The sequence below is a fragment of the Triticum urartu genome, chromosome 3 (assembly GCF_003073215.2).
Source record: "Triticum urartu cultivar G1812 chromosome 3, Tu2.1, whole genome shotgun sequence".
In the NCBI taxonomy this organism is placed as follows: Eukaryota; Viridiplantae; Streptophyta; class Magnoliopsida; order Poales; family Poaceae; genus Triticum; species Triticum urartu.
The window spans coordinates 274,020,336-274,033,390 of NC_053024.1; the positions used below are offsets into that span (position 1 = coordinate 274,020,336).

At 44.1% G+C, this 13,055-nt stretch overlaps 1 protein-coding gene across 3 annotated transcripts; it reads left to right on the forward strand.

Moving 5' to 3' along the window:
• Positions 1-6,160: 6,160 nt before the first annotated feature.
• Positions 6,161-13,055, forward strand: LOC125543803 (chromatin modification-related protein EAF1 A-like). Of its 3 annotated transcripts, none has more exons than XM_048707273.1 (14): positions 6,162-6,460; positions 7,093-7,326; positions 7,403-7,457; positions 7,531-7,628; positions 7,715-9,182; positions 9,253-9,372; positions 9,491-9,751; positions 9,994-10,179; positions 10,358-10,438; positions 10,869-10,929; positions 11,004-11,572; positions 12,123-12,180; positions 12,302-12,495; positions 12,939-13,055. In XM_048707273.1, the coding sequence occupies exons 2-14, from the start codon at positions 7,190-7,192 to the stop codon at positions 13,014-13,016; spliced, it is 3,366 nt and encodes a 1,121-aa protein (XP_048563230.1). In that variant the 5' UTR covers positions 6,162-6,460; positions 7,093-7,189; the 3' UTR covers positions 13,017-13,055. The 3 variants fall into 3 exon arrangements, with proteins under 3 accessions (XP_048563231.1, XP_048563230.1, XP_048563229.1); XM_048707272.1 differs by having other exon boundaries at positions 7,100-7,326; XM_048707274.1 differs by lacking the exons at positions 12,123-12,180; positions 12,302-12,495; positions 12,939-13,055 and adding an exon at positions 11,652-12,047 and having other exon boundaries at positions 6,161-6,460; positions 7,100-7,326.

The window sequence follows — 13,055 nt, forward strand, 5'->3', positions numbered from 1 at the left end:
TTCAATTTCAACGCGTTCCTAGAGAAAACCAAGCTGAAAGACGATGGCAGCAACTATACGGACTGGGTCCGGAACCTGAGGATCATCCTCATAGCTGCCAAGAAAGATTATGTCCTACAAGCACCGCTAGGTGATCCACCCGTCCCACAGAACCAAGACGCTATGAACGCTTGGCAGACACGTACTGATGACTACTCCCTCGTTCAGTGCGGCATGCTTTACAGCTTAGAGCCGGGGCTCCAAAAGCGTTTTGAGAGACATGGAGCATATGAGATGTTCGAAGAGCTAAAAATGGTTTTTCAAGCTCATGCCCGGATCGAGAGATATGAAGTCTCCGATAAGTTCTTCAGCTGTAAGATGGAGGAAAATAGTTCTGTCAGTGAGCACATACTCACTATGTCTGGGTTACATAACCGCTTGACTCAGCTGGGAGTTAATCTCCCGGATGACGCGGTCATTGACAGAATCCTCCAGTCGCTTCCACCAAGCTACAAGAGCTTTGTGATGAACTTCAATATGCAGGGGATGGTAAAGACCATTCCTGAAGTATTTGCTATGCTGAAATCAGCAGAGGTAGAAGTCAAGAAGGAACATCAAGTGTTGATGATGAATAAAACCACTAAGTTCAAGAAGGGCAAGGGTAAAAAGAACTTCAAGAAGGACGGCAAGGAAGTTGCTGCGCCCGGCAAGCAAGCTGTCGGGAAGAAGTCAAAGAATGGACCCAAGCCTGAGACAGAGTGCTTTTATTGCAAAGGGAAGGGTCACTGGAAGCGGAACTGCCCCAAATACTTAGCGGACAAGAAGGCCGGCAACACCAAAGGTATATTTGATATACATGTAATTGATGTGTACCTTACCAGTACTCGTAGTAACTCCTGGGTATTTGATACCGGTGCCGTTGCTCATATTTGTAACTCACCAGCAGGAGCTGCGGAATAAACGGAAACTGGCGAAGGACGAGGTGACGATGCGCGTCGGGAATGGTTCCAAGGTCGATGTGATCGCCGTCGGCACGCTACCTCTACATTTACCTACGGGATTAGTTTATAAACCTCAATAATTGTTATTTAGTGCCAGTTTGAGCATGAACATTGTATCAGGATCTCGTTTAATACGAGATGGCTACTCATTTAAATCCGAGAATAATGGTTGTTCTATTTATATGAGAGATATGTTTTATGGTCATGCTCCGATGTGAATGGTTTATTCTTAATGAATCTCGAGCGTTAACTACACATGTTCATAGTGTGAGTACCAAAAGATGTAAGGTTGATAATGATAGTCCCACATACTTGTGGCACTGCCGCCTTGGTCACATAGGTGTCAAACGCATGAAGAAGCTCCATGCAGATGGACTTTTAGAGTCTCTTGATTATGAATCATTTGACACGTGCGAACCATGCCTCATGGGAAAAATGACCAAGACTCCGTTCTCAGGAACAATGGAGCGAGCAACCAACTTATTGGAAATCATACATACTGATGTGTGCGGTCCAATGAGTGTTGAGGCTCGCGGTGGCTATCGTTATGTTCTCACCCTCACTGATGACTTGAGTAGATATGGGTATGTCTACTTAATGAAACACAAGTCTGAAACCTTTGAAAAGTTCAAGGAATTTCAGAGTGAGGTTGAGAATCAACGTGACAAGAAAATCAAGTTTCTACGATCAGATCGTGGAGGAGAATACTTGAGTCACGAATTTGGCACACACTTAAGAAAATGTGGAATAGTTTCACAACTCACGCCGCCTGGAACACCTCAGCGTAACGGTGTGTCTGAACGTCGTAATCGCACTCTATTAGATATGGTGCGATCTATGATGTCTCTTACCGATTTACCGCTATCTTTTTGGGGCTATGCTTTAGAGACTGCCGCATTCACTTTAAATAGGGCTCCGTCGAAATCCGTTGAGACGACACCGTATGAATTATGGTTTGGGAAGAAACCTAAGCTGTCGTTTCTAAAAGTTTGGGGATGCGATGCTTATGTCAAGAAACTTCAACCTGAAAAGCTCGAACCCAAGTCGGAAAAATGCGTCTTCATAGGATACCCTAAAGAAACTGTGGTATACCTTCTACCTCAGATCCGAAGGCAAGATCTTTGTTGCCAAGAATGGATCCTTTCTAGAGAAAGAGTTTCTCTCGAAAGAAGTAAGTGGGAGGAAAGTAGAACTTGATGAAGTATTGCCTCTTGAACCGGTAAATGGCACAACTCAAGAAAATGTTCCTGAGGTGCCTGCACCGACTAGAGAGGAAGTTATTCATGATGATCAAGATACTTCTGATCAAGCTCCTACTGAAATTCGAAGGTCCACAAGGACACGTTCCGCACCAGAGTGGTACGGCAACCCTGTCTTGGAAATCATGTTGTTAGACAACGGTGAACCTTCGAACTATGAAGAAGCGATGGCGGGCCCGGATTCCAACAAATGGCTAGAAGCCATGAAATCCGAGATAGGATCCATGTATGAAAACGAAGTATGGACTTTGACTGACTTGCCCGTTGAACGGCGAGCCATAGAAAATAAATGGATCTTTAAGAAGAAGACAGACGCGGATGGTAATGTGACCATCTATAAAGCTCGGCTTGTCGCTAAGGGTTATCGACAAGTTCAAGGGGTTGACTACGATGAGACTTTCTCACCCGTAGCGAAGCTGAAGTCGTCTGAATCATGTTAGCAATTGCCGCATTCTATGATTATGAGATATGGCAAATGGACGTCAAAACGGCATTCCTTAATGGTTTCCTTAAGGAAGAATTGTATATGATGCAGCCGGAAAGGTTTTGTCGATCCTAAGAATGCTGACAAGGTGTGCAAGCTCCAACGCTCGATTTATGGGCTGGTGCAAGCATCTCGGAGTTGGAACATTCGCTTTGATGAGATGATCAAAGCGTTTGGGTTTATGCAGACTTATGGAGAAGCCTGCGTTTACAAGAAAGTGAGTGGGAGCTCTGTAGCATTTCTCATATTATATGTGGATGACATACTGTTGATGGGAAATGATATAGAATTCTTGGAAAGCATAAAGGCCTATTTGAACAAGTGTTTTTCAATGAAGGACCTTGGAGAAGCTGCTTATATATTAGGCATCAAGATCTATAGAGATAGATCGAGACGCCTCATCGGTCTTTCACAAAGTACGTACCTTGACAAGATATTGAAGAAGTTCAATATGGATCAGTCCAAGAAGGGGTTCTTGCCTGTATTGCAAGGTGTGCGATTGAGCACGGCCCAATGCCCGACCACGGCAGAAGATATAGAAGAGATGAGTGTCATCCCCTATGCCTCAGCCATAGGGTCTATTATGTATGCCATGCTGTGTACCAGACCTGATGTAAACCTTGCCGTAAGTTTGGTAGGAAGGTACCAAAGTAATCCCGGCAAGGAACACTGGACAGCGGTCAAGAATATCCTGAAGTACCTGAAAAGGACTAAGGAAATGTTTCTCGTTTATGGAGGTGACGAAGAGCTCGTCGTAAAGGGTTACGTCGACGCTAGCTTCGACACAGATCTGGATGACTCAAAGTCACAAACCGGATACGTGTATATTTTGAATGGTGGGGCAGTAAGCTGGTGCAGTTGCAAGCAAAGCATCGTGGCGGGATCTACATGTGAAGCGGAGTACATGGCAGCCTCGGAGGCAGCACATGAAGCAATTTGGGTGAAGGAGTTCATCACCGACCTAGGAGTTCATACCCAATGCGTCGGGGCCAATCAAACTCTTTTGTGACAACACTGGAGCTATTGCACTTGCCAAGGAGCCCAGGTTTCACAAAAGGACAAGGACACATCAAGCGTCGCTTCAACTCCATTCGTGAAAAATGTTCAAGATGGAGACATAGAGATTTGTAAAGTACATACGGACCTGAATATAGCAGATCCGTTGACTAAACCTCTCCCTAGGGCAAAACATGATCAACACCAGAATTCCATGGGTGTTCGATTCATCACAATGTAACTAGATTATTGACTCTAGTGCAAGTGGGAGACTGTTGGAAATATGCCCCTAGAGGCAATAATAAAAGTATTATTATTATATTTCTTTGATCATGATAATTGTCTTTATTCATGCTATAACTGTATTATCCGGAAATCGTAATACACGTGTGAATACATAGACCATAATATGTCCCTAGTAAGCCTCTAGTTGACTAGCTCGTTGATCAACAGATAGTCATGGTTTCCTGGCTATGGACATTGGATGTCATTGATAACGGGATCACATCATTAGGAGAATGATGTGATGGACAAGACCTAATCCTAAGCATAGCACAAGATCGTGTAGTTTGTTTGCTAGAGCTTTTCCAATGTCAAGTATCTTTTCCTTTGACCATGAGATCGTGTAACTTCCGGATACCGTAAGAGTGCTTTGGGTGTATCAAACGTCACAACGTAACTGGGTGACTATAAAGGTGCACTACAGGTATTTCCGAAAGTGTCTGTTGGGTTGACACGGATCGAGACTGGGATTTGTCACTCCATATAACGGAGAGGTATCACTGGGCCCACTCGGTAATGCATCATCATTATGAGCTCAAGGTGACCAAGTGGTTGATCACGGGATCATGCATTATGGTACGAGTAAAGTGACTTGCCGGTAACGAGACTGAACAAGGTATTGGGATACCAACGATCGAGTCTCGGGCAAGTAACATACCGATTGACAAAGGGAATTGTATACGGGGTTGATTAAATCCTCGACATCGTGGTTCATCCGATGAGATCATCGTGGAGCATGTGGGAGCCAACATGGGTATCCAGATCCCGCTTTTGGTTATTGACCGGAGAGTCGTCTCGGTCATGTCTGCTTGTCTCCCGAACCCGTAGGGTCTACACACTTAAGGTTCGGTGACGCTAGGGTTATGAAGATATGTGTATGCAGTAACCCGAATGTTGTTCGGAGTCCCGGATGAGATCCCGAACGTCACGAGGAGTTCCGGAATGGTCCGGAGGTAAAGAATTATATATAGAAAGTGTAGTATCGGCCATCGGGACAAGTTTCGGGGTTATCGGTATTGTACCGGGACCACCGGAAGGGTCCCGGGGGGCCACATGGGCTGTAGGGGGTGCGCCTTGGCCTGCATGGGCCAAGGACGCCAGCCCCAAAAGCCCATGCTCCTAGGTTTCCACAAAAGGGAAGAGTCCCAATGGTGGAAGGCACCTCTAGGTGCCTTGGGGGGAGGGAAACCTCCCCTTGGCCGCCGCACCTAGGAGATTGGATCTCCTAGGCTGGCGCACCAACCCCCTTGGCCCTCCTATATATAGTGGGGGAGAGGAGGGACTTGAGACCAGCCCCTGGCGCCTCCCTCTCTCCCCGTTACGTCTCTCTCTCGTAGTATAGGCGAAGCCCTGCTACTGTGACGCCCTGCATCCACCACCACGCCGTCGTGCTGCTGGATCTTCATCAACCTCTCCTTCCCCCTTGCTGGATCAAGAAGGAGGAGACGTCTCCCGTCCCGTACGTGTGTTGAACGCGGAGGCACCGTCCGTTCGGTGCTAGGATCTCCGGTGATTTGATTCACGTCGTGTTCGACTAACATCATCCTCGTTCTTTGAACGCTTCCGCTCGCGATCTACAAAGGTATGTAGATGCATCCGATCACTCGTTGCTAGATGAACTCCTAGATGGATCTTGGTGAAACGAGTAGGAAATTTTTGTTTTCTGCAACGTTCCCCAACAACGGCATCTTCCGGCAGGCGGCGCTACATGCCCCAACGGCGCCCTCTGGCGTGAAGCGGCCGCCGACCCGGCAGGACGTCCTAGCGGTGAAGGCGTTTTGCCAAGACTGATCGTATCGAGATCGAGGGGACGTGATTTGAGTGAGATTAGTTTTTGGGGAGAACGTGCGTGATGCGTGCGTGCATTGGATTAGTGGCTAGTTAGCGGGAGGCAGCGGTTTTGTTTTTTGTGTTTTTCTTTGAAAGAGGCAGTAGAGGATAGCAGCCAGGCTAATGGCATGGTGGGTAATTAAAGCATAAAACACGTTTAGTATGTTGGAGCAATGTAGACCGTCAGATCATACGATTTGATGGATAGAATGAACGAGTTCTCCGCCCTTTCGTATTTTTATAGGGGTAGTAGACAGTAGATGAGGAAAAAAAGAGCGATGCGCGAATTACAACCCCAACGAGTCCGATCGCGCGAAGGCCTGCCCAATCCCGTGCCGATCGGGTCAGACCGCACCAGTTCGCCCGCACCCGCACGCACGGAGGCAACCCTTTCTCCCTCCTTCCTCCTGTGGCCTTGCCTGCTTACGACGTACCACCCCCACCGCCCCGCGAGCATTCCACCGGTCCCTGATCTCCGGCGACGCCACTGCCTCCGGCAACCCAATACCGCAATATAGATCTTCGGTGGCCTCCTCCGGAGCCCCTCCTATTGCCAGGACCCACCACCTGTCTCTTCCAGGCTCATCCGTTGCAAACCCTAACCCTAGCTCCCGGTGCGGGCTGCGTAGGTGCGTCCCCTGCTACATCGAATGCCCGTCTCGGTACCCTTCTGTCTTGCGCCGTCGCCTAGGGTCGCAATTGAGGTGTTGAGTAGGCACCGTGCTGCGGGGGGAGACATGTTCGAGTGGCGTTACTGTGCTGTTGCTCTTGAATTGCGCTTCATTTGTGTTACGCGTGGAGGAATGCCCGTGCTAGTCTTCCCTATGTATTCGGCAGTGTGTATACAGTAGTCGTTGGCATGGCTGGGCTTGAACTGCGCCGTGGTTTGGGATGTTGGCACGGTGTGTCCCTCCAAGTGTGTGAGATGACGTGGAATATAGATGAAAATGTGATATTTGTTTTGCCCAGTTATCCAGGGCATGCACTGTGTTTGAACGGATACTGGTCAGGATAGCCATCTGTTGTTATGTGTGCTTTGTTCGAATGCAAAAGGTTGTAATGTCGTTGCGCATGCTCGTTCCATTGGGCAGAGGATGATGCATGTCATATTTGGCTGGGCAATTATTGTGCTTATAAAAACCCTTAATTTGATTTTTAGTATGGATTGATTTTATTCTGGTTTACATGATCAATTATTTGTTCGCAGCTCTGTTTATTATTGTTTTCTGTAGTTATCTTGTTGTTTATGACGGTCTATCAGTTTACAGGTCAGGTTTTTATTGTGTCTTGCGAATTTGTGAGGAGGTCATGCTCGTTTGATGGCTTGGAGTTCTGAGAAAATGCGCTTGTAGTGATGTATGGGCAAAGCTTGCTTCTGTGGTCAAGTGGATACTGAGCCGTGCTCTATGGGAGGAATTGTTGAATGTGGTCTGAGCACTGACACAAAAACTTCCCCTCGCCGTGTGGCCATAGAGAAAGCTCAGGAGGAGCTGAGGTACATCTACCACCATGTTATTCTTCACTTTACGTTTTTGATGGATACCTGATACCTTTCTGTACACAAACTTCAGGCAGGAATATGATGTCCGTGAAGAACGGAGGAGGGAGCTTGAGTTTTTAGTTAAGGTACGTGCGAACTACATCATCATATGGTGTTGTCCATTTTCATTTTCCCCTGGTTTATTCACCTATCATGCAGGGAGGCAATCCCTTGGATTTCAAACTTGGACATGTAGTGTCGCTGAGTGTACAGTCCACTTCTGTCACAGATCAGATAGCCGAACAAAATGTGATGAGGTGATAATTAGTTCCTGATCTGTCATGTGATAACACTTACATTGTTATTGGTTGATTTAAGTCTTTAGTTCTTTCTTGCACTGCAGTGAAGCAAAAGGTAGTTTCACATTTGCTGCATCACCTCATGGAGATTCGTTTGGTAGTAGTGGCAGACCAGGAAGTTCATGTCGTGAAGCCAACACAGCTGATAATCTTATGCTTTTAGATGGAGATACCAGCAAAATAGGTGGGGAGAAACTTGTGAAACGCGGTACTAAAAGAAGTAACACACCTCAACCCGAGATGTCCTTTTGCAATGATGGCCAGAATAACACAAAAGAAGCTGAAGATTCTGGTCTGTTCCGCCATGGGGCAAAGAGCCAAGCGTATGCTCGACGCAGGTCAAAGTCAAGCAGGGAGAATGTAAATACTGTGCCTATTAGGTCTCCACCAGTTCCTCCTTTAAGTTCTCATCGGGAAGATACAAAAGGTGTAGTACAAGAAGCAAAAAATGATGATCATGGCGCCTCATCCAGTGCGGCTCCAATACCGAGAAGTTCAAATGGTAACGATATGTTGAATAATGCGCCAAATAATCAAATGGCAGTGAAGATGTGCAGTGTTCAAGCAATTCATGAAGGCAGGCAAGAAGAAAAACAGGAAATAACGAACAACCAACATGTTACTCTAGCTCCCGAAATCTCATCAAACAGTGTGTTTGATAATTCACAGCATGCTGGAGGTGGCCAGATGCCTAGTGCAGCTGCTTCTGCCGAATCTCCTCATGCTATTACAAAAGAAGCTTCTTCAAGGACAGCTTCTTTGCCATCTACACACAACGAAATCTTTAGAGAAGCACACACTCCTGAAAAGGCAGATATCAGTTGCTCTGACAAAAGAATGGTTTATGCTCATGCAGTTGATATCGAAAATGAGGCTTCTGTTCTGCAGCCAGCCATAGAAACTGCTAGATCTAATGAAAATGAAGTGGATCTAACTTGTACAGATGCCACCAAGACTACTGATGAGCATTCAGGTAAAAATGCTAATTTTGTATCAGTGAAGGTTGGTGAAAATTCTGATGAAGGCTTGAGTAACACAGTACCTGGTGATAACGACAACAAAAGAGATGACCAACTGGAAGGCCGTAGCAGCCCCACTGCTGTGGTTGACGGATGTGCTGTTGTACATCCAGAAGTCTGCACTGCTGTGAAAGATGAAATTGAAGTTTGTAACGACGTGGCTGACTTGCAAAAGGATACAGGACGTCCTGCTACTTCTGACCACAACAAAGTGACTAAGGAGGCAGGTTCTGATTTGGATAGAAACAACAACTGTTCCAGTGCTTTGAGTGGCTCCGATAAGTTGGCTTCTGTTGATGTGCCCCCTGCTTCGCTCACAGAGGATATGCCTAATCCTGTGCTATCAACTAAATATTCTACATGTAACTTTGACAACGATGTTACAAAATGTAGCCGAAATGATGCAAGAGTTACGAAAAAGGAATGTGAAGATCCTATTATGATAAAGAAGGAATATGAAGATTCTATCCTTAGAAGGGCTCGGTTTATAGAGGTATGGTCATATAATGCTCTCCTTTTATGCCAGTATTCTTGTTACTGAAAAGGAAGTCATTACTTGACAGCTGAACGTTAAGAGAGCTGGTGAACAAGCTCTTTGCAATATTTCTTTGGAGAAGAAGCGGAAAAGTCACTGGGAATTTGTTCTGGAGGAGATGGCTTGGATGGCAAATGATTTCATGCAGGTACTTCTTCAACTGATCTTATTTTCTTCATTGCACTCATATGAGCTGTAAGATTTCTTATGTTGTTGTTTAACGTTGTTGTTACATACATGTAACCTAACTATATCCTATATAATAGGAGCGTCTGTGGAGAAGTACAGCTGCAGCCCAGATGTGCAACTGGATTGCTTCCAGTGGCCGAGCAGCATTTGAAGAAGCTATTGTTCACAGAAAGCAGAAATCTGCTGCTAGAATTCTGGCCAAGGGCATAATCAATTTTTGGCGTTCAGCTGAGACTTTACGAGCTACTAGTGGTGAGATTCCTAAAGCGTCACAAATAGAGAAATCAAAGGGGATTGAAGAAATGAAGCTTGCTGGCACCAAAGCAGAAAAAGAACTGGTATTAAAAATCAATAAAACATTAATCATTTATTTATATTTTCCATATTCGTTGATTCTGATGAGTATTACATGTAACGGCTAGGGTGGTTTTGGCTTTCTTGTAGCCTCAGAATGAAATAGCTACAAATGTTGCTTCATGTCATTTTTTTGAAGTGCATAAACTTTGTTGTAGACTTATTAGGCTTGATATGTTTGCAAGTTGCAACTGCAAGGTTGATGTGATTTATGGAATTTGAACAGGGTGATGAATCCTTTGAACAAGAGAAGCCTAGGTGGTCTCACCACCATTATATTCAGAGTTACGCTCTTCGGTTTCTGGAGTTCAACTGTAATGTGTCTGAGTGTCTTTCATTAGCTGAAGCACCATCAACTCCAGACAGGCTAAATGATTTTGGCATTTTAAAAGTGCCAGATGAACTTTCAGAAGTAATCTATCTGGCTCTATGGTTTTGACAATTTCCTTCTTTCTTTACGTCCTTTTGCATTCCATCTCATTCTATATGATTTACTTAATAAAGCCTGGTACCATTTTTGTTAGTATGAGAAGAACATGCACAAATAACTTGCCTAAATATTGGTTAATGATACATTTCCTATCTTTCAGACAAATCTCTTTTATGAGGTAGCCCCTGGTGCAATGCACACATACAGAGAGTCTGTGGGGTGTATATCTGTTTATAATAAGGTAAGATGATACTTTCGGTACACCAAAGCAGCAATTTTGCCCTTTTTCCATCTTGTGGGAGTTCTGTTAAAATGTGATTGGGGCTTTAACTATTTAGTATTTTGTTGCTCAAACAAAATCTACTTAGTGTTTGTCCTGGCAAATATTTCAGTTGCTTCAGTCGTGGAGTGTACAAAATTCTTGCACATCTAAATTTAGTGTTCTGTTGCTTTCAAGAGATTAATTGGTGTTATGGGCTCAATGGACATTTGATATTACCAGTTGTCATTTCAATGTTAAATTACTAACAAGAACATTTATGCTATAAATTGAGGAATTACACATATAAGTCTCCATGTTTACTACTTGCATCATTCTATTTATTACTATATTCCAAAGTTAACTTCTTTTGTATCCATGTACTGTCAAATTAACTATTTCTGTATTACAGAAATTTGTTAACACTGAACACAAGGAGGATTATGAGCCATCTACATGCGATTATGTTCCAGGTTTATATACCACTCCTTCTCAATACCTGTAACGTGATGCAATCTTCTTATCAACGTTTCATTTTTTTGTTTAGATTTACATAGGGAAAATGCATATGAAGATGATGAAGCCGAGGCATACACTTATTTATTGCCTGAAACATATGATGGTGGCTTGGCATCGAAATCGAGTCACAAGAAGAAACAACAGCAGAGGATGAATGGCAGAAGGCCGTATGATAATGGTGTTGATCTGCCTTATGATCCATGCTCGGAGAGCAAGCCAGGAAACCATCCATTTTTATCGAATAGTAAAAGACCTCCAGATTTCCTTTCCATTCCTACAAAACGCATACGGACAGCTGCTAGACAGCGAGTTGCAAGCCCATTCTCTGCTGGTGTTGCCGGAACCCCTCAGTTCACAAGTAAAACAGATGCCTCTAGTGGAGACACAAACTCCTGCCAAGATGATCAAAGTTCATTACAAGGCGGTTTTGTCCCCAGGAAGAATGCAGATATTGAATCCACTGTTGACTTTGACAGACAATTTATATATGATGGCAGTGAGGTGTCTACTAAGTCTAAAAAGAAGAAAAAGCCTAAGCACCCCGGGTACAAGGCACCACAAAGTGTGACCGAGTCCTATACCTTGATGTCTGGAAAGGTCAGATTCTCAATGCAATTCTCTTCATTGTTCTGTGAACTGTGGTTGGTAGAGAAAGTTTATTCTGCTTATGTTTCAGGCCATTGCCCATGATCCTAGGCCTCAGGTTGATTTGATTGCTCAATATGAGCAGGTATTATGTTTAGCTGTATGTGATTAAGCAGCCAACATTCTTACGGTCAATCCATTAGGTTGTGCTTGGTCAAACTGAATACTGATACTCCAGCAAGGAATACAATTCTTCCAAATAGCCCTGTAGTCATTTTGAAGCGGCTACACATACATGTTCTAGCAACAAACTAGTGAACATCATGCTAAAATGGTGTTTGAAGGCACGCAAGTGAACTATAGCATAACATAATTGATTGATTTCAGTCATCCTTTATGAGTTATGGAGTGTATTCTAGTTTGAGATTAAGAGAGTACTGTAGGGTAACCCTATGCAGCACTGTGAGCCTCCAAAGTTCAGTACCACCAAACATTTCTGAATAGAACTACAGTAAGCATGTAGTTTCTCTAATTTCTGGATACTGTCTCTTTCCTGTACCAGAAGGATTATTTGAAGAAAAGACAGGAGGCTAATCAGTTTGATTCAAATGGGAATACTGGTAACTTTTTTGTCTCTGCTTCAGACATATTTTTATCGGCATATAACATGAGAATTATTGGTTCTTATTTGAGGGGGCACGAGAATAACTTCTGACATGTTAGATGCTGATCTATTAACAGTGGTAAATGGTCAGCATGCTTCTAAGAAGACTAAACTGTTACATCAAGCGCCAGATATTTCATTAGAGGCTCTTACACCAGTTGGCCCACTGGCTTCTCCGGCAGCATCACAAATGAGTAACATGGTAAACCCGACGAAGATTATAAAGATCATCACTAATCGGGATCGTGGAAGAAAAAGTAAAGCACTGAAGGTATTCATATGTTTTGACATTTTGGTCGTATATATGTTTTGCACCTTTATCTGCATATAGCCATAGACACTGTTTTACTGTGCTGCGCCTTTTCCTTTACAAATGAAAACCATTTTTCTTTGCACATGCATTACTTTTCTTTGTTAGCAATTAAAACTATTTGAGTTTGAATTCATTATTTGCTGAAACCAAATTGATGTTAATAGTTTATGTACTTCTGGAAGGGGAGCCTTGGCGTAGTGGTAAAGCTGCTTACAGAAATGTAGGGAAAGGCTGCGTACAATAGACCCAAAGTGGTCGGACCCTTCCCCGGACCCTGCGCAAGCGGGAGCTGCATGCACCGGGCTGCCCCCTTTTTTTTAGTTATGTACTTCTGATTGTAGTACTATCAATTAGATAACTAAGTTCTCTTGTGTAACTGAATGGACTGCTCAATTACCCAGGAAGCTTTTCCTTCTCATTGGTTGCTGAACTGCAGTATGCGCTTCCTTATGTCACAACTAGGGCTGGGAACTAACTGAGTTCAAGAAAAGACAGACATCCCAGGAAGCTTTTCCTTC